The 24,477-nt window shown below is 40.7% G+C and overlaps 2 protein-coding genes across 4 annotated transcripts; one reads left to right on the forward strand and one right to left on the reverse strand.

Annotated features, from left to right (window-relative positions):
- Window positions 1-2,005: 2,005 nt before the first annotated feature.
- On the reverse strand, window positions 2,006-7,546 carry ppm1na (protein phosphatase, Mg2+/Mn2+ dependent, 1Na (putative)). Its single transcript, XM_034604909.1, has 7 exons — window positions 6,799-7,546; window positions 5,176-5,747; window positions 2,729-2,846; window positions 2,524-2,638; window positions 2,357-2,420; window positions 2,187-2,207; window positions 2,006-2,155 (listed from the first exon to the last, which is right to left on the reverse strand). The coding sequence occupies exons 1-7, from the start codon at window positions 7,202-7,204 to the stop codon at window positions 2,114-2,116; spliced, it is 1,338 nt and encodes a 445-aa protein (XP_034460800.1). The 5' UTR covers window positions 7,205-7,546; the 3' UTR covers window positions 2,006-2,113.
- On the forward strand, window positions 6,262-23,534 carry rtn2a (reticulon 2a). Of its 3 annotated transcripts, XM_034604906.1 has the most exons (11): window positions 6,262-7,336; window positions 9,788-10,253; window positions 11,825-11,878; window positions 12,315-12,839; window positions 13,740-13,949; window positions 18,637-18,844; window positions 19,911-20,049; window positions 21,959-22,028; window positions 22,123-22,169; window positions 22,289-22,347; window positions 22,800-23,534. In XM_034604906.1, the coding sequence occupies exons 2-11, from the start codon at window positions 10,223-10,225 to the stop codon at window positions 22,873-22,875; spliced, it is 1,419 nt and encodes a 472-aa protein (XP_034460797.1). In that variant the 5' UTR covers window positions 6,262-7,336; window positions 9,788-10,222; the 3' UTR covers window positions 22,876-23,534. The 3 variants fall into 3 exon arrangements, with proteins under 3 accessions (XP_034460797.1, XP_034460798.1, XP_034460799.1); XM_034604907.1 differs by lacking the exon at window positions 6,262-7,336 and having other exon boundaries at window positions 10,091-10,253; window positions 13,743-13,949; XM_034604908.1 differs by lacking the exons at window positions 6,262-7,336; window positions 9,788-10,253; window positions 11,825-11,878; window positions 12,315-12,839; window positions 13,740-13,949 and adding an exon at window positions 15,843-16,058.
- Window positions 23,535-24,477: the final 943 nt, after the last annotated feature.

A 24,477-nucleotide genomic window follows, 5' to 3' on the forward strand; every position in this document is an offset into this window, starting at 1 on the left:
GGGAAAATGAGCATGAGAAGATTGAGAAGTACCAAGGGCTGAAAGAACAGATAGAACAGATGAGGAGGGTGAAATGCAATGTGATCCCAGTGGTAGTAGGAACATTAGGGGCTGTGACCCCCAAACTGTGAGAGTGGCTCCAGAAGATCAGGTACAACACCTCTATGAAGCCTCTGTGTATATACATGTAGATATGAATATGTAAAAAGCAAATAGACAGAAATATCAAATACACATCAATAATCAACCTTTTTAAAAGATTAAATGCAGTATAAAGTCCTGCTGGTTAACGTAGACTTCATCCACACCATGTCAGACTTATGCATCTCTTATAGCAACTTGTTTTAGAATCCTCATATGCATTTCTTTTCTTCATTGTTTATCTGAATAATAAAAGTTATCATCTCTGATATGTCTGTAAAAGGCTCGCATCGGCAAATATATCAGTCGGCCTCTAGTGTGTGTTTTTATATTTCTTTATAATTTCATAATGATTACTTTCTTTGTATTAGGCTCCTGTAAAAAAGACCATGTCGGTGCAGCACTTAAATTAAGTCAAAGTCTGGATTTGGATGTGTCAGCACATTAGACTCACAAAACATCAGACGAAAATGCCAGAAATGCCTCCATCAATCAACCAAAACAAAGATATTCCTGTTACTAAAGTTCCTATAAAAGGTTTGCAGGTTTTAAAAGGTTTTCCACCGACAGCAGTTTTTAGTTTAGGACAGGTTGCTTGCTCATCTAAATTCCTCCCAAAGACAGACTTACTTTTTCTTGTATTCGCCGCTTGTCCTTTTTTCTTCTTCTTTTCCGTCTCCACTTCTTCTTTGACTTGGTCCACAAGCGTTTACAGAGCAGCGCTGTCTCTGTTCAATATTTGAGTGATCTGACTCGTCGAGGTGAGAAGGACACTGTCCAATAAAAGCTCTGCTCAGGGAGTTAATACAGAGGTGCTGAGCCTCACCATACACTGGCAACACATTCTGAAGAACCCATGACGAGAGCACCCTAAAGACCCTCATGTTTCGACTTTAGACTGTATTGACAGTGATGTGTTTGCTTGTGCGTTTTTGAAGTTTGCATTTAAGTCATATTTTGGTGCAGACTCTTGCATTCAAATACAAACGTGCAGATTTAAAGAGAGCCTTTAAATTTTGAGACGTGGCCAAAAAGAAGAGAGATCAAGTTTGTGAGCTATTGCCTTTTAAGAAAAAACACAATTTATCTATTTCATGAGAAAACAAAAGAAAACCAGCTGAATCAAGAACTGAAATTATTTACAAAAAAAACATCTACGTATTTTTTAATGATGATAAACTTAATCTCAGTTACTGTTATACTTGTGAAATGAATCAACAGAGGAGCCACTATACATCTCAACAACTCGTATTTTATATTCAAAATAAGTGGCTCTAAATATCAAAAACCTAATGTTGAAAACAGAAAGATTCATGAAAAAAGTAACACTGGTGATGGATTCCTTTTATATACAAGATCTATCTATCATTTTAAATTAATAATCGTGGGACAAACGTATCAGTGGGCTTTATCAGGCTGAAGAGATCTGCAGGGGAACAGCGTTTAACTCACATGGCGATGCAGCACGTCACACGTCCACTCTAAAGTGCACGTTTAATGAGCTGTCTGTGCTAATTCCTGGGAATAACTCTTCCCTTAGTACCCCCTCCCTGTCTCTTCCTCTGACTTTTTTCTCTCGTGGCAAACGTTCATGTTTTAATAACACGTCATTGTCGTCCAGGTCACCTTTGCTCCTTGGCAGCGTCGTGCAAACTAAATATTTACTGAGAGACCCTGAGTTCCATCATGAGACTATGATTCACATGAAGTCCAAGTTATTTTTGTAATTCTATTTTGGTGTTTGCATGTTGTGTACAGTATCACACAGTAATGTCAATGAGCTGCCTCATGCAGAAGTATGTCATAAATATCCATCAGTGTCTTTCTGCAAGAGTCAAATATTATCAAATACAACAACAGCAGGTTTTTCACTTAAATTTTACTTTAATTCACCAGAAAGCAAAACTCAAAGAGAATATATTACGTGAAGACTTTTCATTTGCTTACTGCTCATCTAAAATGAACACAGTGTCTAAACTGTTCTCCGGGGAGATGGTGAAGTCGGGGATGAGTCTGTTTTCACGGTAACGGCTTTAGCTTGAGTCCTCCTCCGATCCTTCGATGTCCTGAAATATCACAAGACAACAAGACGCAATGTAGCCGTTATCAAAACTGCTGCGCTTTCTTCATATAACTTCATGTTTGAGGCGGATATAACAAGAGGTAGAATGTATGTTTAAAAAGTATGTTTTATGAACTATGAAGTGTGTCTTACCATAGGCTCCTGGGCTCTAACAGTCATGATATGTTTCTGATACGCAGCGATAATACATTCTCGTCTGCAAAGAAAGAATCAGTGGTAGCACATTACAAAGGGTTCCCCTTTATTTATCCATGATAAATCATCTGTGTATTATTTAGGGGGTGATGGATCAGACTCACTTGCTGGTGATGCCGCCTCCTGGTGGAAGTCCTGGCATCTCCTCCGCAGCCAGGAATTTGATCACATAAAGAAGGTCAGGGTCCTCATCTCTGGACCTCATCATCTGGATAATTTCTGTGAAGGGAGATAGTCATAACAATATATAAGTATAGGGAGATAACAGAGGGTTAGTGTGTTTTGTGCTGGAGGTTTGAAATAACTCACCTCCCACTTTCACATCGATCTGTTGCTCCAGCGCCGCCTCCTGCTTCAGTGCCTCTTGTGACACCTGGGGGGTGCCGGGGAAACAGATGATGATGATGCTGATGTTGTCCAAGCTGCCCTGAGGAGGGAGACACAGGATCGTCAGTCCTACAGCTTTTAATAGAAAGTAGTGAGAGTATTTTTTTGTTTTTTTTGTTTTTCCATTTTATGCTGCTGTAGACCTTTACTGTACTACACCTCAGAGGCAAATATTTAACTTGTTCCCTCACTTCACTACCCTTACTTTTCTTTATGTAATGAGGGTATAAATTGCACATCATATATATTTAAATATAAAAAGTTTACATTTTCTGCACCCAACCATTTATTACATTAAAATGCTACTTCTATGTTAAATCAGTATAACTGTGTATATCAAGGATTGACTCCCCATGACTCCGCCATTAGCCCCCAAACTTTGGAATGACTACCAGCTGAAATCAGTAGTGCTGCATCTGGTACTTTTAAATCCCTTCTTTAAATGTTTGTGAGTTTTGATATCTTTCTTTTACCCTAAATTAAATTAAATTAAATCTTTTGTTTAATATTTATTTAATTTTATTGTTGTTTTATTTGTATCTTCTTGTGAAGCACTTTTTATCTTTTAAGAAAGATGCTCCACTTATTATTATTATTATTATTATTATTATTATTATGATGCTGATAAATATAAACAGAGTTTGTACGACGTAATAATCTCCTCTGACGTCAAAGTGAAGTATTTATAGAAGATTATGAATGTCCAAATTTATAAAGACATTAGTTCAGACTGTGGCTTTGGGAAATTGCACCTGTGAGGTTCAGCCACATAATCATTATCTTTTCACATGGTTAGTAAGTGTACCTGACTGTTTATGTCAGAGAGAAGTAGCAAAGAATTTCAATTTTAAAGTTAACCTGCTCTTATTTACTGTTTTATTTAGTTTTACCCTTCCAAATATCAATATCAGCATAAGCCTTAAAAATACAGCACTGGCCGGGGTCACTGCAGTGTTTCAACCATCCGTCCATTGGTCATAACATCCGAGATGCAAACAGAGATGTTCATCATGTACTGGGACATGAAGTCTTTCAGCAGGTGCTTTAAGCCTTTTAGGTGAAATATATAGCAGCCAGGATAACACCTCTGAGCTGCAGTGGGTTGAGCGCACACTCAGTCCTAATCCGAGCCATGTGTAGCTGCACCTCCCTCACACCCCGTGACCTTGGATGCTTTAATACACTTATTTATAGACAGACCATTCCTAACAAGCCTTAAGAAGACAGGAGAGATCTACTTGCATAACAACCTCAGTGTAATTCCTCCTCACTGAGACCCAGCCCTCTACACTCCCTCCTTAATGTAAAGCTTCCCATTCATGAACCCACCTGCTGTGACCCTGTGCCCTACAGCACAGTTCAATGTGCTGAGTCTGGAGAAAACGGAGGGAGTTCTGCTGAGCTAAGACATAAACACACGTGCACAGGAATTATGTAGCTCAATTTAAATTGACTGGACAGTAATCTGTGCTTGTTGTGAGAAATAAGAATCAGAGTTCGGTTTAAAATATTTAAGTGTATTCACAGGGGGGTTTTCTATTTGTTTCTGTATTAATCTGAAGATACAATTTAGATATTTAATATATTTTCCCCCTGCTTTCACCACCTTTGTTATGATTAGTAGTTGGGATCGTCCCTAAATATTTGCCCTCATTATTGACAATTTACTGATTATTGTCTTAATTGATTGAAAAGGTGACAGCTTTAAATCGCTCATTTCAACCCAAAACATTTATTATTCATATTGTTTGGACAGAGAAAAGCTGGAAATCTTCACGTTTAAAAAGTTGGTACATGTTTTTGGAACCTGATTGTATCAACGATTAATTGATTCATCCAATAAATTTGCTACTTTTTTGTTAGCAGCTTTATTGTGTCTTTATTAATAAGTATTGAAAACTGTTGGCGTCAGAGCTATGGTTAGACTTCTTTGAGATATTCCTTCTATTCTGTGTTGTTGTTTAGAGATGACATCTAATAATTCAGTCTTCAAAATCATTTTGTGTAAAACTATTTACGGGAAAGGGAACAGAAGTTTAGAATTGGATCTAGAATTTATATCCACGCCAACTAATGGTAATAATGAAACTCATTTAGTTGCCTTTATGCTGAGGGAACTGTGGTAAATCATGTTTCTGTCAGATTTTGTTTTATTCCTCAACCATTTGCCCAGTTTTCCAGTTTGTTTTCAGTCTTTTCCTTTTTTCCTGGTGCAACGTTGAAAAAACAAATCTGAGTGAATGTTTCTCTATTTGTAAAATCATTAACCACATGGGGTTTGAATGTATCTATCCGTTTGTTGTTTTTCTTCCTGATTAATTCTTATTCATGCACCTTATGTTATTAGTGTTCCGTGGCCCATGTCTCACCTTGTAAAGGCAGAGGTCAATGACTTGGGTACAAATCTCTCTCAGGTCATCGCACACCTGCAGACGGCTGCGCACAAAGGCACACAATTCCTCATTGCCGATGGCGTCCCACACGCCGTCACATGCCAGAATTAGGAACTCGTCTTCAGGCGTCCTCTCTAGCTCGTACACCTCCGGCTCCGGCGACACGAGCTGCTCAGTCTGCGGCCTCCAGTCCACCTCCTTGAAGTCAAAGTCCCCCAGTGCCCTGGAAACGGCCAGCGAGCCATTGACCCTCTGCAGGGTCACCGAGCCTCCGGCGTTCTGGATGCGCTCCTTTTCCCTGGGATTGAACGGCTTGTGGTCCTCCGTGTAGAAGACCACCCGGCCGTTGCGGCAGAGCAGAGTTCGCGAGTCCCCACAGTTGATAAAGTAAATGTAACGTGGTGAGATCATGACGGCCGCCGCAGTGGAGCCGCTTCGCTCCCAGTTGTCCTTGCGAGTCAGTTTTTGCATGTGGCGATCGATGTCCAGGAAGCCCTCACGGATCCCCTCCTTCACCTGCTCAGGGTCCTCGCTTGCTTTAACCCCACCTGTGGAACATGGGGGGCGGCATTTGGTTTTAAGACAGATTTTACACACATACTGTAGTTTCTGGCGCCGCCATGTTGGTTTAGTTGTCAAAGTACATGAAATATAATCTAGGGGTGTTGTGCTGGGGTCAGAGCACTGAAACCAACACTGCAAAGATGTTGGATTAACTGTGGCTCAGTTCAGTAACACGGCCGACACGTGCTTCTGATTTTATGAACTGCAGTAAGAAACTTGAGCTGAATTTGTTCAGTTCAATTTCAATTCATTCTTATTTGCAAAGCACCAAACACACAATGTTTCATGGCACTTTAAATAGCGTAGAAAGGTTGAGATCTCATTATATTATAGAGAAACCCAACAGTACCCACAGTTAAAATGTATTTATCTAAGAAACACAAATAGTGTCTGATTAGCAGCTGTATCAAGAGTTTATTCAAGCTTTTCATGAACTTGTGATTGTTGATTTTCTTTTTTATATTTATCTGAATTCAATTCTGTCTCTGTCCAGGGTGTACTCTTCCTCTCGCCAAATGACAACCAGGGATTGGCTCCCCACAACCCTTAAGCAGGACGAGCAGTGTAGATAATGGACGGGCGGATTCAGTTCACTCCTCAAGACGTCAAGTGTGAAACCTGACGTCTGACTGAACGTCAGCAGCTACGATCTGTTCTGATCCCGCCCCGTTTGACCTCTGAACCTTCTTAATCACTTTGTGAATCACTTCGTAATCAGACTTGTTCATGTGTCAAGTCTGTTTCTGTTCTTAAAGCAGAGCCATCTTTTTACATAAATTCATTATAGTCAATCATTATTTGTTTCATTTTGAGTATAGTACATCAAAATCTTATTAGCAGCACAACATACATTTTTTATTGTTAAAACATTGTCTGCCTTTCATTTAATTCTTTCATTTGATGATTCGGTCCAAAGTGACTTACAGTGAATGTATTTAAGAAGTAGATGTGATTCCCTCACAACCAATAACTAAAAGAACGCTCAGTGCTACATATTAATTACACTGATCTCATTGGTCACTTCTTGTACTGTACCTGTTGCCAGGATGTGATCCAGCAGGTTCCTCGAGCAGTACTGTGCCACGGTGCTCCCTGCATGTCCGTCAAAAACAGCAAAGTACCCCCACTCTTTCAGCTCCCCCTTCAGCTGGGGCATGCAGGTGTGTGCGTCCTCCATCTGAGCCCTCCAGCCCTGCATGCTCGCCATAGCGTAGTTCATCCCAGACTGCGACCCCCCCTCCGACACATGCTTCTCCAGGATGGGACGGTCCAGGTACGGGCTCGGCATGAAGTCCTCCTCGTCCAGACTGTCCTCCTCCCCAGACCCTGCCTCCCTGGTCCCTCCTTTGAAGAAGAAGGTGACCATCTTCTCGGTCTCTTTGACCAGATGACGGAGGAAGGAGGGCACCTCCACATTGCTCGCCCGCCTGGCCGTCCTCATCACCCCGCGGAGCCTGTGCTCAAGCTTCCTGCTCGACCTGGCAGCCTCCCGTCTCGTCCTGGTGCCCCTCCTCCGGCCCTGCGTTTTCCTCAGCAGGTCCAGCGCAGCAGCTAAGCCGTGTCACTCCAGCAGGTAAACAAAGATAACTTACACTTAAAATGAACCTGTTAAAGAAAAAAACTTTAAACTTGTTTTTCTGTTGAATATGATCAGAGCCATTTTGCCTCCCTCAGCCTGCTTGTGGAGTCAGAGAATCCGTCCTCTGTCCTGTTTTTGAGAATAAGAGGATAAGACGTCTTTCTCTGTCTAACTCTCTGATTACGTGTCTCCCTCCTTCTCTGTAGTTGCCCTCCTGTATCAGCCCTGCTCTTCTATTGGTCCATCTATTTCTGTAGATTTACCCCCCCCCCCCCCCCCCCCCCCCCCCCCGCCTCTCTCTTTCTGATTGTCCCTCTGTCTGTGCTACACTGCTGGATAATCACCTGGCCTTTAAGGCAGCCTGCATGTCCTTTCTCTGCACACGGATTATGAGCACTACGCTCTACACAACACAGACACAGAGGGATCTCACAGTCAGTGGAGTCTATATAGACGGATATATATCTGGATCCAAACCTTTGATTACCAATGTCATTGTTTCTTGAAAAACCACAAAACCCCTTACACAGCACAATATCACCAACAATAACCTCACAGACAACCTTGTCCAAATATTTCCTCCAAGTCTGTGTGGCTGTGTGTCTTTCTGAAAAAACACAGTTCTTCTACAATATTTCCAAAGTCCTGATACTTATGATAATGTGTCACTGATATTCCCCCTCTACCATGACTTGTAGCCTGATTTATCACGTTATTCTTGTAAAATTATGACCTTATTCTCGATATCAACATTATCTTCCCTTTAAGTGGCTTTAATACTTGTCAGACTATTGCACCTTACAACAACATGAAAATTGAAAAGTGCCTCCTTTTGCATTTGAAAAATAAATAATAAAAATAAAAGGGGCAAAATTTAAATGCACATATCGACTTAATAAAAAAAAATATATATAAGAAAATCAAACATAAAAGCAAGCTTAAATTGAACAGATAAAAGAAGGAATAAAAAGTAAATTCTCTGAGTTAATAGTTGTGTCATGTGTCGACACACTGACTCAAACCTTGTACTGGTTCAGTGACTCTCGATCCCCTGTGGTCCCAGCGTGTCGTGTCTTTATCTCATTAACTTCTGTGTATTTGGAGCCGCTGACCTGGTTGACATGCAGCTACTGTGATTTAAAAGTGTTAAAGACTATATGTGTTATACTAAGTTGGTTCCCATCCAGTTATAGTTGGGAGTAAACCTTTTATCAGCTGATGATGGTCTCTGTCAGAATAGTTTCACGTGAAGCATGTTGTTTACCTTTTATTTATCCTGGTACACAAAAAAATGCCTGACACAGGAAGTGCATCCTCCCGAAGACACTCTTGATTTATCATGAGATTACATTTGATACAGTGACCAGATGACGGGTAGAGTCTGTCTCTCTTTAAACATTTGTATGTGTAGTGAAATCTATAAATAGACCTATATAATTCCTAACAGAACCCCATATACTCAGTCATTCCTTCCAACATGGCAGATTTGTTGTTTTCCTAATGGCATCAATACAGCATCAAAGTTAGTTATTATGCAACACTGTAAAAAAAAAATGTCCACAACATGTAACACCTGCTCCAACTCTGAAAACCTTCAAATTTAGTTAAAAAATGTACGTACTTGACAGGAAGAGGCAACATTTTACAGGTATGGTGAAAACAGAGGCCCCGTTGTATGTTTTTTCGTTCCTTTTAATTAATTCTAGAAAAAGCCAGTGCCAAAAAAAGAGCCAGATTGATTTTTTCAGTTGGCCAATATAACCTTTTACAGACGTATCTGTATCAGCGTTAATGTTTGGCAATAAAAACTTTTATTTTACAGAGTAAACGCCAAAAATATGTGTATTCATGTTTTTTTTTATATCTTTTATATTATATTTGTTTTATAAGTGTGGACACTTGAATGGTCGGTAGAATCATAAAACTGTGAGGCAGTGAATTTACATCATTTACCAGTGGAGCAGCATCAGTTTTACAGATGAACACTGCTGCCCCCTATGTTTCACTGCTGCACAGGACTCACTTCCTTTTGTTTTTGAGTATTTTATTTTGGTTTTATAAACTGGTGAACAAACCACATAATCTGCACATTGACAATAATAAAACCCTTCACATTACACACATCACAACAGTAAATATACAGACGTGACCATAAGATGTAACAGGCCTCACTTCCTGTGATAAAAAAGCTTTTAGTTGAGACTTTTATCATCAATCTAATAATGAATTTGATATTAATTGTAATATGTATTATTATTATTTTTATAATGTTATGATTATTACTAAGATTTATTCAATAGGAATTTGGAGAATGATTTGTAAATCTAAAAGATATTAAAGCTGACAAACCTCACATTCTGGTAACGATTGACCATATGTATGTACGCATATACTAGTGTTTATATACATTATACATTATTAATGACATAACTGCTTTTCTTACAGCCTGAGGCTACACGAGCCAGAGATGAAATCACACGATGAGGGAGACAGACAAAGATAAACCATGAATGGGCGATGACAACCGGCTCAGACAGACACTGGGTACACACTCATGCTTCTCTCTCTCTCGCTGTAGCGTACAGTACCACCACCACCGCTCCTGCAGTCACAACGCACAAGCAGCTGAAGAGGAAGAGGAAGAGGAAGAGGAGGAGGGAGGATGCTGGAGCGAGGCAGGGTGGGGCTGCTGAGTGACAGAGCGGAGGGCAGGAGAGAGAGAGAGGAGGAGGCTGCTCAACAGACGACCAAGAAACAGAGGGAGGAGGAGGAGAGAGAGAGGGAGGGAGTGTGTGCATCCACAGGGTTTGATTGCCGGCAGCAGTGGAGGGAGGGGGGGGTCTTCCAGACTGGATGGGCCCAGCTATGCCTTGATGGAGTATGGGCCAGGTTTTAGGATTCTCCCACTGCCGTGAGTCTGCTTTTTTATATTTCTCTCCCTGCTGTTAGCTACTGTGCGAGAGGTCTGCATTGGTTTCTCTCACTACACCAGCGTCATGCATGTTCCAGCTCATATCATATTTCCTTGCTAACTGCTGCTAGCCCACCCCCCCTCTCGCCTCTTCCTGCCTCCTCTCCATCCCTCTCCCCTGCCTCAGCCTTTAATAAACACATGGCTGAACGGACAGATGCAGAATCATCACACCGGCTCGTTGATGATTTGCAGATGTTTCCGTGGATTTGTGCGAGCAGGCATTTCTACGATGCAAGTTATTCCAACCTCGAGGCTTCTGTTATTCTTTCATGCTTGTGTTTCATTTCATCTTTCTGCCTCAACATTCGCCTGATATTCTCTACATTTGAATGGCAGTGATATGAGTATTTGCATGTGTTCATATTTATATACAGTAGAGATAATGCTGCATTCATTGCTCAGCCTGGGTTGATGCATTAGCTAATATCATTTGGCTATCTCATGTAGTGTAGGCCTTTACTGCTGCCACTTTGGCTCTGGATGGAGAGTCACTGACCTAAAGTGTGCAACTAAACATGTCCTGTTCCTGTGATCTGTAGTTGATATACTAAACTTCTGTAGTATATTATATATACCATATATATTACTATAAAATACAAGTTTTATGTTTATTGGCATGTATTGTTATTTTGTTTCGAGGTGTAACATTTCTTGATTTGGGTTATTGACAATATTTTCAGCATGAAATACAGTGATACAGTTTCTACAGTTTTCTGTGAGTTATTCAATCACATAAAGCTCAGTTCACTGTTATAACTTTTTGAATGAATCTGAACAAGGTACTGCAGTGTTAGTTTTCACCACGAAGGAATAGCTTCGTAGTGAAAACAATGGTTGTAAACAAGATTACACAAAAACAACAGAACGGATTTCAACAAGACGTATTGAAAGGATGGGACATGGGCCAAGGAAGCTTCCATTTAATGTTGGTGCAGATCTGAATAAAGTGGCAGATCCGGGAATTCTTTATCACTCTTGGTGAAATTGGAAGATTGGGCATTTTCAGCATTTTCTCAGGGAATAATTCCTGGAATTAGATGAAAGAAAATCCGGCATATTTAGGAGATGGGTATTTAAGAGTGTGTACAATTTGGTTCAGATCAGAAGGAAAATCTAGATCCAGTGAATTTAGATGTGGTTTCATAAGGGGACTGCTGGGCCTTGGCAGAGGGATGAGGACTTTTCTAGTTATTGGTATGTAACAGTGTTTTGTATTGAGGTGTAACATTGGCTGATTTGGGTCATTGACAATATTTCTACAGTTTTCTGTGATGTATTCATTCACATAAAGCCCAGTTTCAAAATGACTCTGAATAAGATGCTCAAGTGTTTGTTGAGTTTGTCTCATTCATCATTTACTTTGAATGTTTTGAGTCCCTCTATTTAGATGAATGTGAGACAGTGGGAGGAATGAGTTTGTTTCAAGTGGAAGCAGCAATAACACACTTTGTTTGTTTGGCTGCCGCAGGTTTATGAGCAGATTCAAATACAATGTTCTTTTCTTCCAGAGGAATATGGCTCTGTGGCGTCCACTCCAGACTCGACGCCTCCGTGCACCGATGGTATGAACACACGCTCACAAAACACTTCAAATACAAGAGAGTCCTTAAATGCTTTATGACACATCTTTGATTTCAAACCGTCTTTGAAATGAATTCAGCCGAACACTGTCCTCTGTCATTTAACTCCTTTTGATATGAAGATCCACAGGTTTGAGAGGAAGCGGTTATTGTTTGTGCACAAATCAAAGAGGGTTTCCTCTTTAGATGTCACACACCTTTTTCTCCCAGACATCAAATGACACACTCGGCTGCTTCCAACTGACTTATTTATTTATTAAAATCAAAATCCCACTCTTTGTACCACACAGAACTAATATGCCCACTGTAAGTTTCTATAATTAAATGAATCGCTAAGTGTTGTGATTTGCTTCCCTACCCAGTGTTTACACTTTTGTTGATTTACTCCCCCATCTTTCTCTGTCTTGTTTCCATTCAGGCGGAAACGAGGAGTCGGAAATGTACGAGTCGGAGATGTACGAGCTGCAAACAGCCAGGGAGTGGTCTGAAGACGAGGATGATGAAGACGGAGATCCAGATGATGAGGAGGGACTGGCTTCATCCCCGTCCATCTGGGGCACGCCGCGTCAGACCTCCAACGAGCTGACTTTCTCTTACATCGCCATTGCAGAGGCCGAGTCGGTGGGAGCCTCGCGACACCACCGCGACCGGCGCAGGGCCGGCTCACGGGGAAGCCGCATCACTCTGATCCGCACTGACACCTTGGAAACACTGTTGGACTCCCCCGATGTAGACTGGGACCCTCAAGTCTTCCTCAATCAAGAGGAGGAAGAAGAAGAGGAAGAGGAAGTGTCAGAAAGCAGAGAGGAGATGAGGATGGCGAGCGCAGCTGGAAGGATGGAAAGGGAGCAGGACAGACAACCTGAGACTAATACAATTCAGCCCTCTCCCCAAAATCTGGACACGGATTCTCAGCAGCAGAGTTCCACACAGCTACTGGACGGTGAGAGAAACCTGAGTGTCTTTGCTTCTTAACAAGTGATGCATCATTTCAAGTGGGCTGCATAGTCCTGTAGATTTAAAGTTCTCTCCCTCAAGTTTGTTAGTTTGCTCATCAGTCTGAGAGGCATCTGGTTGAGAATATTTTCAGAGGATGCTTCGGAACTGAGCTGATGATTCCACAAATCTTGTGCCAGTATGTTCCCCTCCTCATGATTCCTCCCTCTTCTCAACCTGTAAGCATCAATCCAGCCTACAGCTGATTACATAGTCTGATTTATGATGATCTTTCCTATAGCTGCACTTTATGTGATGTGGCACTGAGACAGAAATGATGACAAATTATTATGGGAAGCAAGTAGTGGAGGATAATTAAGAAAGAAATGTAATGGTGGGCAAAAATCTGTGGGACTTTTTTTAATCAGATGTATTTTATGATCTGTCTATGTAGAAATAGATAGGTGTCTTCAGATAGATACATGTAAATACTTACATGTATGAGGAAGAAATTAGAATTCCTCACTTTATCTTTACACGGAAAAGTGTTCTGATGAGATAACGCAGGATGTAACAAATTATACCCAGCCATGTTTTTCTGAGGTCTGTACCTTTTTAATACAGAGAAAACACTTTTTAATAATGTACTCAAAACCTTCAAATGACACATTTTAGATTTGATAAAAAACAAAAACAGTATACTATTATTAATAATAATGCTCATTCCTTTTTGTAAGAAATGCTTCTAATAAGGAATATATAAGAAATGTCTATTAAACTACAAAAAGCTTTTTTTTGGTCTAAACACTTCTGATTTAATATCAAAGTTTTTGTTTAAGCTGAGAATGTTCAAGTCAGTAGGGATGGTGTCATCATGATGGTGACATCACTTTCTGTTTCCCAGCAGCAGCAGCAGCCTCGCTGACCCCTGAGCCCGAGTCCCCCGTCATTAGAGAAACCATCTCAGTCAAGCTGCTCACATCTGTACGACCCAGAAGCCCGGCGTCCTCGCCTCCTGCCACCGTCAGTCTAAACTCTCAGGAACAGCTGGTCAGCGATCACTGGTTTTCAGCACTTAACCTATCAGAGGACCTGACAGTATGCATCCATATAGCAGGTACAAGACCCCCCCCCCCCCCCCCACCCCCCCACCCCCTGTTATCTTTACATTCTCTTCATTCCTCACCTCTCCTCTGTCCTTCTACCTTTGACCTCCTTCTCCTTCTGTGGCTCATTGCTGAGTGGGATCCTCTCGCTCAGCTCATTGATCAATACTTTAAATAAAGAAAATATCAGATTTCAGGATGGACCTTCAAGAGCAAGGAGACAAATGCATCCCCCCCCACTCATCCCACCCTAAACCCGGAAGTGCTGCATGTCCATTTTGTCTCATAGTAACTCTCACTCTCACACTGCTGATATCAGAGTGTGTTACAGTTACAGACACACACCTGTCTCTCTTTTCTTGTGTGTGTGTGTGTGTAGTTTTATATGCAGGGTAATGGGACTTTGTTGACACTGAAGGAGTGAGTGAGACAAAGATAAAATCTTCCAGCTTGATGGCACTTTAAGTGGACTTTCAGTCAGAGTGGAGCTCAGTCTTATTTTAGTTGATGTGAGGGTGGGGGGCAGTAAACCCCCAGACTGTTGATGGATGTGCGGTAAAGCCGATGACAGAGTTTAGGGTGTCCTGAATAAATAGCACGCATGCTTCTATTAGAACATCATGGTTTTTTCTGGAATTGATAACTAGGTTATATTAAACACTTCTTCTTTATTTATCTATGAAGTATAATTTTAGTTTAATCTTATAATTTAAGTTTTAGAAGCTATCTTGCTCAAGTAAAGTTCTTAAACAGCCAAAGCTCTTATCAAATGAAACAGGTTTCTTAGAGCAACATGTGTATTAGTTTAGCATTTGCATCAAAGTTTTTTAAATGATACTAAATCCTGCTTGATGTTTTTTTTGTTTTAACCTAAATCCGTGCATTTCAGCTGGTAATTGCATGCTAATGTCTTATTGTCCAGGTAAACAGGTCAAGTTAGTCTCGTCCCAAATCTACAGATAAAAAAAACATTCAGTTGTTTGCCCTCAGATCTCCAAACAGATGAAGAAATCTGAAAAACTAAATTGCAACTCACAGGCAACAGCTCCTCTTTGAACGTTTTACAGTAAAATTAGTTTAATTTTCAATAGAAAAACATTTTTTTTCTATAAATAAAGGACAGCGGCCTGTTACCCCTCAGCTCGGCCTATTTAACTTATTGCTAGTTGGTTTAAACACACTAGAACACACACAGTCAAAACTGCAGACTATAAACTGCTAGGACTGCTTACGTCTTACATGAAATGATACAAACAAACCAATCAAAGGGATCACAGAACAAGCAGCAAAGGTCAACGTCATCATCATGAGAATAAAAGCAAAAAAGAAAGATATATAGTTATGTAATAACTCCATCCACCCATTATGTAAACCCCCTGTCCTTTTGAGGGTCGCGTTTCAAGAGGCAGGGCACAGCCTGGACAGTTTGCCAGCGTATCGCATTCAGAGACAAGCAACTATTCATTCTCACATTCACACCTCCAGTCAATTTAAAGTCTCCAATTAACCTCACACCAATCTGTGGGAGTTCAACATACAAACTTCACACACAAATTCCCAGTTATGTATATATGTATTCTATTTTTATTGGATGCATATAGTTTTCATCACAGATTTCCTTTGGGAGGGCCTCAGCTTTTTTCAGGGGGGGGGGCTTAAGACCCTGCTAGCCCCTCTCTCCCATCCGTGTAGCTGGTGGCTCCAAACGATTTGCCTTGGTGACATAGCAGAAAATAAATCTTGCTTCTCCTGTTTCAGTTGTCAGATGGGACATAAATATGCACTCAACTCTTATATAACTTTTTAAGTTCAAAGCTACCCGATGTATTAATTCTGCTGAAGAGTGAATGTTTGCTTTCAGGGTGAAGGTCGAGTGGTTTTGAGAATTTTGTGCGCTTGCCGTGAATCCTCTCTTTATGTGTGAAGCTCTTGGGGTCTTGAATCGTGGTGGGCGGTGCTGCAAACAAGATTATTTTGGGCTCTTAGGCCTTTGGACTGCTGAGTGAGCAGGGGTGGCCAAAAACAGCTCAGAGGGACGAGGGGAGCACAGCAGGACAGAGAGAGGGACAAGAGGGCGTGAGGGGGCAACACTGGAGCAACGACCAAAATGGCCAGTAAAGGTGAGACACTGGGCTTTAGGATAAAAGAGGATAGTTTGAGACAGCAGTGTGCACATACGTCGATGATGTCTGAGTATTTGATGACAGTCAGCTAATGCAAAGTGCTATGGGTGAGAGGAGAGAAAAACCACAGAACAGTTAAATGTAAATAGTTGGAAATCACTTGTAGTCTTTAGTAGTAAACTCTTCAGCATGTGTGCCTTTGTTGTAGTAAAGAGAAGTTCAAAGCTGTCGGGATTTCTCACTTTCTCTTTGATCACTCTCACAAGCAGGGTCTCTGGAGACGGCAGCTTCCGTCAGCTCCGGTCTCCGTATCAGTTGCCTTGATTTAAATTAGCACCAGCCATTCAAAGGATGCCTAAGTCTGAAGTTGGGGTATGCGGTTTGCAGATTATTGTTGTTGTGCGTAATATCTTGGCTGGATTCTCTGACATTTCTGTCTCCAGTACCACCGGATGATCTGACACGACGTGGGCCAAGTGAAATGGATATTGAAATTGGGTCATGGTTGGGAGAAACTGTAATTTATTTCCTTATTGGCTGGTCAGTCCATTGCTTGATTGGATCATTGTTTTCTTCATGCACTGCTCCCCCTTTGGTTCATTTTAGCCGAGTAGTAACTGCCTCCTTACTAGAGCCAAATACTTCACTCATTTTTGAGTAATTTACTATACAACGTATCTATGAAAATTGCTGCACATGAGGTCCACTTGAAGTAATGTTAATTCAGCAGAACGAGTTGAGCTAAAGGTCGCGATAGAAAGATCTTGTTGACCCTGAGGGCACCTAAATGCTATGATATTTATTACACCTAATAATAAACAAGTGTTACAGAAATACTGCAAACATTTTAGCTGCTTGTTGACTTGAGAAAAAAACAATTTAGGATTTGAATATGATCATATGTGTGGAGTTTAAAGAAAAACTGAAAAATAATTCTTGCCAAAAACAAGATGAGAAGAAAAACAACTACTCTAGTATCTCGATGTTTAATAATAAAGCTACCACCAGCAGCTGCTTAGCTTAGCTTTGCAAAAAATAATGCAGTACATGTCTCCTGCAGAGCTGTTGCATTGTAACTCCACCCCATTGTGTTTAGAAAATCCTGTGTGACTAAAGGATGAATGCAGAGTGTGGGCAGGTCTGTAGTTCAATACACTGTCCATGTCTCTGAATGTAGAAGTGTGCTTCTACACCCCCCGCCCCCCTTGTCCCTTCCAGCACCAGTGTTCTTTCATTTTCCCATCAAATTAATCACCTATCCTGACTCCATGTGCTGAGTAACCATGTCCCAGAGTGACATCATCATGAATCATAGACTGTAAAGATGGACGACGCGTCTCCACTTCAATCCACTTCCTCCCAAAATCAAAGAATTAATTACAACCAAACTTACCAGAAACGTGAACTGGTGAACAAACATCAGTGTGTTAAGTACTTCCTAAAATGACAGAGACCATCTTTTTAGTTTGGTCCATGTACCATCCAGTAATATAGAGGAGGCAGGATTTACAGCCTATACTCCAGTCAGCCTCTAGAGGGCAATCAAGAAAGTTTGGCTTCACGTTTGGGGAGCTGTCATGTCATCTATCTTTACATGTGGTTTATGGTAATAAACCACATCTAGGGGCATCATGGGTATTAATTGTATGCACAGATTTGGTTGTCCATCACCAGACAACAGAACTACTGTACTGGCTGCTTGCTATACATTCTTTCATTGTTGTATAAAGAGAAAAATTACATTTTTGTAAGAATTCAAGCTATATAAATAAATATTCTACTGTATATACTAAATTTATCCGCTCTAGTTAAGCGTGCCTCTATGGATGCCTCAGTCTCCACAGCAGCTGTTGCTGGGTGACAGAGGGAGAGGGAAACCAACAGGGTGTGGAAAAGGGGCTGTTGAGGGTCTGACGTCTGTCAACAGGTGCTGTTAAAAGCCTGAGTCTAAATTATCCTACACCTCTTTCATCCCAGGGCTAAATTTAGCCCGGGCGGGAGCCTGACGTGTCCTCATAGCTGCTGTGTGTCTGTACTCATGCTGAATGCTGGAAATCCTTCCCTGATCCACATCTCGCCTCCCATCCACTTCCTATTCAACCCGTCTTCCTGCCACTCATCCTCCAGAAGCTGAGGAGGCTGAGGTGTGATGTTGCTGCATCTGGTCCTGGAAGTTTGCAGTGATTCACAGTGCTGTCAGATGTGCACAGCTAGAAAAACCGAATGCCTGAATTCCAGACCCAACTCATTATTGATTTTTTTTAACCTCTGTTTAGGAGTAAAGGTTTTCAGCCCGTTTGTTTGTTTGTTGGTTGGTTTGTTTGACAGCAGGATTACGCAAAATCTACTGAACGGATTTCTACTCTACTAGAGTGTTATCCTTGTTACTTAAGTGTGGTGATGGATCCTGTGCCTTCAGTCTGTGAATAATTCAGTATGCTGCCTCTACCCTCTATCTCTGCATTTCATTCATTCCCACTGAAATTCAGTTATTAAAATTGTTTTTTTGGAAGGGTGTTTCATTTCTGACTTTCTCTCACTCTTTCATCTTCCACCTATCTTCCTTGTCTTTCAGTGATGGACCTGATCTACTGGAAGGACACAGAGCGAACAGGCATTGTGTTGACAGGGCTGGTGGTGGGCCTGCTGACCCTGTTCCAGCTCAGCATCATCACCGTATTCTCCACAGCCTCCCTGGCTGTCGTGTGCGTCACCATCTCAGTGCGCATCTACTACCATGTCCTCCACGCCTTCAAGTGGGGCCATGGAGATCACCCCTTCAAGTAAGATGAAGATGTTTTGATTTTATGTAGGAAAGTGCACACTTCTTTTTCTGACAGGGAGGAGAAAAAGGACATAACACATTTGGATCTACCCCATTAAATGTTTTTTTCTAAACCAAGGTGCCTGAGTTCATTCAGCCAAAGGCCTCTTTCAGTCCAGCTCATTTCAAAATGCACTGTTCTTGGAGACTTTTGCTGTTAGAGACCTCAGACTTTGCTTTTCCTGATGAGATCAGACATGGATTCTCTGCCCCAGGTTAAATCAATGCTCAAAACATTTGAGTCGGTTTGTTTAATCACCTCCAAAGAGGCTTTGTCTGTGTTTGTTAATTAGCAGGATTATACAAAAACTACAAAATCGATTCCCATGAAATTTTAAGGGAAGAACCCTTTCAATTGTGGTGCAGAAACGGGATCAGGCGGCTGATTGAGGAATCTCTATTTTCAGTTTCTTTAACATTGTGAGATAGTTCTGTTTTTATATATACACCCCACTTTGTAGCTCTGTTTTAAAAAGTACTATATAAATGACAGATGTTATTCTTTATTGTACTATTGTGAATTATTATTAGTCCAGTAATAATGGTTATTATTTGGTGGGGGGGGGGGGGGGTTCTGTTTGCAAAGCTGGGGTTATGTTGAAGTTCATACAATTAAATCAGTGTTTAAATAAGGCTCATAAGAAACATGCTGTTTCACTCTGTCTGTGCTTGGCTTTTTATGCATTGTTTTGTTTTGCGCTCCATAATAACTAGACAACTTCAGAACTAACTAAAGGGAGTATAAAAAGCTGGTGGTGACCCGGCACAATTAAAAACAGCTTTGGCTCTTTGACCTTTGGACACTGAAGCAGCTACAGGATGAGATTTGTCTTTGGGTTTGAAGGATTGCAGCCAATGATCATGAATCACTGTGTCGTTTAACATCATTATTTGTCAAACAGTGCAGGAAGAATGTGAAATCAATTCTACCGAGAGGCAGGAGAAAAATGTCTGTGTTTATCGTTAATACTTCAATCTTTTTCAGCCTCTCGTGTTGTCTCTTTGTCGTCTCGTTTTTCTCCCAGGTCGTACTTGGACCTGGACATCAGCTTCAGTGGAGAACAGGCTGAACTCTATATGCAGAAAGCCATTGTCATGACGCTGTCGGCTGTTGACACTCTGAAGAGACTCATTTTTGTGGGAAACCTTTTTGACTCCCTCAAGGTGAGCCAAGCCAGTGTGTGCGCCAGTGTGTGCGTCAGTGTGTGTTTGTGCGTGGAGGCTGCACTTGTTTACTCCCTTAATCATCTGTCCTTAAAAATTTGCCTCCCTCCGTCCAGAGCCTCTCCCCCTCATTAACTCAAGCATCAGTCTGTCTCTGCTTTCTTGTATTTCTCTCCATCATCTGTCATCTTCCTCCCTCCATCATCGCCATGCCAACCGTCTCTCTCAGTACACAAACTCAGAGCTGAAGACTCTTTTCATAAATAATGGCAACATCACTGCCTGTCAGTCTCAGTAACATATTTTGGGTGATCATGTGGAAAGTAATCATGGGGGAAGAAATCTTTTTAAATGAATTTTAATTGGTACAAACATCATTCACTCTTTTTATTTATGTTTTTGTTTTGTTTGCCTTTAGACAATCCTTAATGTTAGGTCCCTATAATCTAATTCCTACAGTTCTGTAATTGTCAAATAACTTGTGATGACACAACAACTGCACAATTTTATTTTCAATCGCATTAAGGTGGTTTAGAGGGAGCCATTAATTGTAGCAGTAGCATTTTGAAGTCAATTTAATGGCAAATTGTACAAATTATCATAATGCCATGATGCCGACCATTATATTGAATGTGTACATTTGTAAACAAGATAGCAATATACTCTTATTAAAGTTATAAAGTAGTAAATCTATACTATTCTATATAGTCATTGGTATAATATGCTGGGTATCATTTAACAATGTGATCTGTTTAAATGTGAAAATTACTTACTACACTTGCAAACATGTGCACATGCTGTATGTTCCCCATTCATGCAGTGGTAACATTTTTATATTGTAATAATGTAATGTCATAATGATGGCAGTTGGTTGGTTAATCTAAATAAGCTGTAGAGTTTATCTAATCTTATTGTGTAGTAAGGTTAAAACACTATGATGTAATTTTGAGTTCATATTGACGACATGATGACATCATTCCTACATATGCATATATATTTTCATATATATATGAGATTAAAGTCATGTCCATATTAATAATGATAATAATAAACTTTATATAGCACTAAAAAAGTTAAAGTGCTTTGCCAGACAAAATGATTTAAAAAACAGTTTAAATGTCAAACAATCATTAATTAAGTTCAATTACATGAAAAAACTTATAGGACGCAGCGATATTGGGAAAAAGTATTTTTGAACTTTGCAGGGTCAATATCTCATATGTGAAATGTCTGAAGGATCCTGTTGTCACCAACCTGTAAAATCAAGATATTCCAATATTACATGTGTCGTTAAATTTGAAATGTGATGTAGAATTTGACATACAATTCCAAATATATGTATATTTATACCATGCCATATGCACATCATATTGCAGCAGTTGACCTGTAATATATTCACAGTGTTGATGAGCAGCAGCAGTTTTTGAGCAGACAGACAGTTCACAGTGAATGTTGAGTCAGTGTGAGGTAACTGAGCCCCTGAATCTCAGGCCCCTGACCTGTCCGGTATGTACCATGACCCACTGGACACTGCACAGAAACGCCTGGGATGACCTGGGGTCTCTTTACATCAGAGACAGGGGGTTTCCCATATCTGGGCAACACTGGATCCCCCACACACCCAGCCCCTGATATAAAACTATATTAGGAGTCGTACACTTGGAGCAACTTTCCATCATCAAAAAGTAAATGAAGTCGGTGTGGATCTTTTTATTGAGTGTTGTATGAGACCGTATGACACAGCTGCAGTTACATGAGGAACACGAGCTTGATTTACTGCTTCCTGAAAGAATGTGAACCACATGTCGCAGGGCTGCAGTGTTTTCTTGATCTTTGGACAGATCATCAAAGGGAGTTAAACTAACTCTCTGCAGCCGTGTCTCTGTTTCTGTTTTTCTTGGTCCTATAGTTCCTGGTCCTGATGTACCTCGTGACGTTCCTGGGAGACCTGTGCAATGGCCTTACTGTGTTCATCATCTGTAAGGAACACATTACCTGCTGGAAATCTGCAATCTGTTAACCCACTGAGTCTCTGTATCATTTTTAACTTCTCTACTTTTCTTTCTCCTCCAGGTGTGATTGCTCTCTTTTCTCTGCCACTTTTCTACAGACAACGCCAGGTGATACCTCTGTCACTTCATTATTTTCATCATAACTTTAATTAGTCCTTCATTTATTTTGGGGAATTTGCACTCTGTTTGAATTGAATTGAATTTTGGGCCGTTTCTGTTGTTCACAGGAGCAAGTGGACAAGTTCTTCGCAAATATCAAGGCTAAAGTTGACAACATCAAGGACATGTGAGTATGGCTCCATCTTCTGGTAAAACGGTGCCATCAACAGGATCTGTCTAAAAACCCACACTTGTATTTGTGAGAGAAAAATAAAGCAATGCATTTAATAGAGACATTAGAGACATATGAGCATGGAGTCCTACTGTAGATAATGGTGTCTTCCTCTGTTCATTCATTCATTTCAATCACTGGACAAATCACACATGTGGGTTGTGAGCTGGACGTCTGGAACCAGGTTGACATATAAGATGTTATCATGAATGGAATATATTCATGAATGTTAATGATAATACTTCATATGATGGTGTTGTATGCAAATTTGCCTCCTTCCTGATTCTGCAGGAACACTTGTCGACAATCACATTTATATTTACTGTACAGCTGAAGTCACGATGTGGGCATTTGGACGATCCCTAAATGTGTTGAGGGCTGAACTCTCCTCTCTTTCTCCTCCACAGCTTTGTAAGACTTGCCCAAGGCGGTGGCCCTCCTCCCGACCCAACTCCTGGTGGCGCCAAACCCAATTTCCAGTAAACACTGATGAACAAGAACTTTAAGACAAGCTCCCAGAGTTACAGGCTGTCACTCAGATGTCTTACCCAGCAGTCTGTGCTCAGGGCTCAGAGAACAGAGCTCCAGAGACTGGGGGAAGGGAGGTTACTTAAAAGGACGATGACGATGAGCATGGTACTTTATACTCTAACTGTATTTAAGTTGTGGGGTCGTAGGTTGGGGTGGGGTTAAAATGAATCAAGGTGAATGAATCCTGGATGAGACTTTTGCTGCTGATGTCAGAGACGATACAGCTCTTCCTGTGTGACCATCTTTGGAAACACTTGTTTTTAAAATGTAAAAATGACTAATAAGTGTCTTAGATTGAGCTTTAGTCCAAATGAGGTACTAAGACCAGAAACAGGGAGTTCCCACACTGACGCCTGAGAAAAGGGACGTCAGTTTTCAAGGGTTCAGATAAAATAACAGAGGTCATTATTATTCATGGCAGCATAGAACTGGCAAATAAGAATGCATGTGTCGGCACATGTACTTTTGTAGATGCATATTCATTCTCATGTCTGTTTATCTGTGTGTATGCAAGTATGAATGTGTTTGTGTGCGTGGAATTCCTGACATACCGCTTGCTGAAATATTAGCTACAAGCAATTAAAGTCGCATTTCTTCTTTATTTTCTAAAACTTTCAGTTTCTTCTCATCCGCACCAACATTCACTTTCATTCACGTGATCATTTTCATTTTCTCCTGGTCGTGTTTTCTCACATTTTTTCATTGACCGTATTCACACGGCGGCCATTTTCCTCTGACCTCATGCTCAGGGTGGGAAGCAGTGAAATGAAATCACTATGTCGGATTCTCTGTATTTAGATGACTTATAAACCTGGATCACAGCAGTACAACATTATTCTGTTCATAACAATAATTTGACCCCTTCATCCAGAGCGTGAAGTCAGGGGAAAATGGTCGTCGTGTGAATCTGGTCTGTAGAGCTCAACAGTGTGGTTACAGAAGTAATTTTCTGAATAGAGATTTTAATGATCAACCATAATATTTTAACTTAGTTAGTGTGTTATTCGTCAAAAAGAAGTACTACACTACCCACAATCCTCGGGTGTAATAGCAACGTCCCTGATTGGTTGAGCTTTCTATTACCATGGAAATGTTAATCACAAGCATGAAAACAATGCCAGCTACATTTTTTTAGAGAGGAGGAAAGGAGTGTCCAATGAGCGGAAAATCACTACGACAAGAATAAATTCGAGAAGACGCGCACAGGAAGTCGTTGGAGGAGTAATTTGCAATAGTTTATGGGAAAGTTTCTTTACTCTTGAAATAATTATATACACAATCTTGAACAAATATAATTTTTTCCTCCAAACAAATATTTTACCATAACGAATTCATCTCGTACTTGGTCGGCCTGGTTTTAGGCTTCAAAACTCTTCTCATAGAGATTTCCTGAAACGTCAATGGAGGAAACGAATAAGAAATTTACTTCTGGAAACCAGAGCCCTTTCTGAAAGTGGTGGGTCACTGTTACGCTCTGTTGTTCACACTTGACACTGAGTGCAAAGTGTAAAGTGAAAGTTGAAGCATGAATACTTAGAAAGACGAGTGAGTTCT

Source organism: Hippoglossus hippoglossus, chromosome 13 (genome assembly GCF_009819705.1).
Source record: "Hippoglossus hippoglossus isolate fHipHip1 chromosome 13, fHipHip1.pri, whole genome shotgun sequence".
NCBI lineage: Eukaryota > Metazoa > Chordata > Actinopteri > Pleuronectiformes > Pleuronectidae > Hippoglossus > Hippoglossus hippoglossus.

Excerpts from the sequence above, each read along its gene's own strand:
- rtn2a (XM_034604906.1), top strand. The coding sequence starts at position 10,223 with ATGGGCCAGGTTTTAGGATTCTCCCACTGCC. Across the intron at positions 13,950-18,636 it reads AGTATGCATCCATATAGCAG|TGATGGACCTGATCTACTGG; the intron begins GTACAAGACCCC and ends CTTGTCTTTCAG. Across the intron at positions 22,348-22,799 it reads GTTGACAACATCAAGGACAT|CTTTGTAAGACTTGCCCAAG; the intron begins GTGAGTATGGCT and ends TCTCCTCCACAG.
- ppm1na (XM_034604909.1), bottom strand. The coding sequence starts at position 7,204 with ATGAGGACGGCCAGGCGGGCGAGCAATGTGGAGGTGCCCTCCTTCCTC. Across the intron at positions 2,847-5,175 it reads TTGACCTCTGCCTTTACAAG|GGCAGCTTGGACAACATCAG; the intron begins GTGAGACATGGG and ends CTCCCTCCTCAG. Across the intron at positions 2,421-2,523 it reads GGAGGCGGCATCACCAGCAA|ACGAGAATGTATTATCGCTG; the intron begins GTGAGTCTGATC and ends CTTTCTTTGCAG.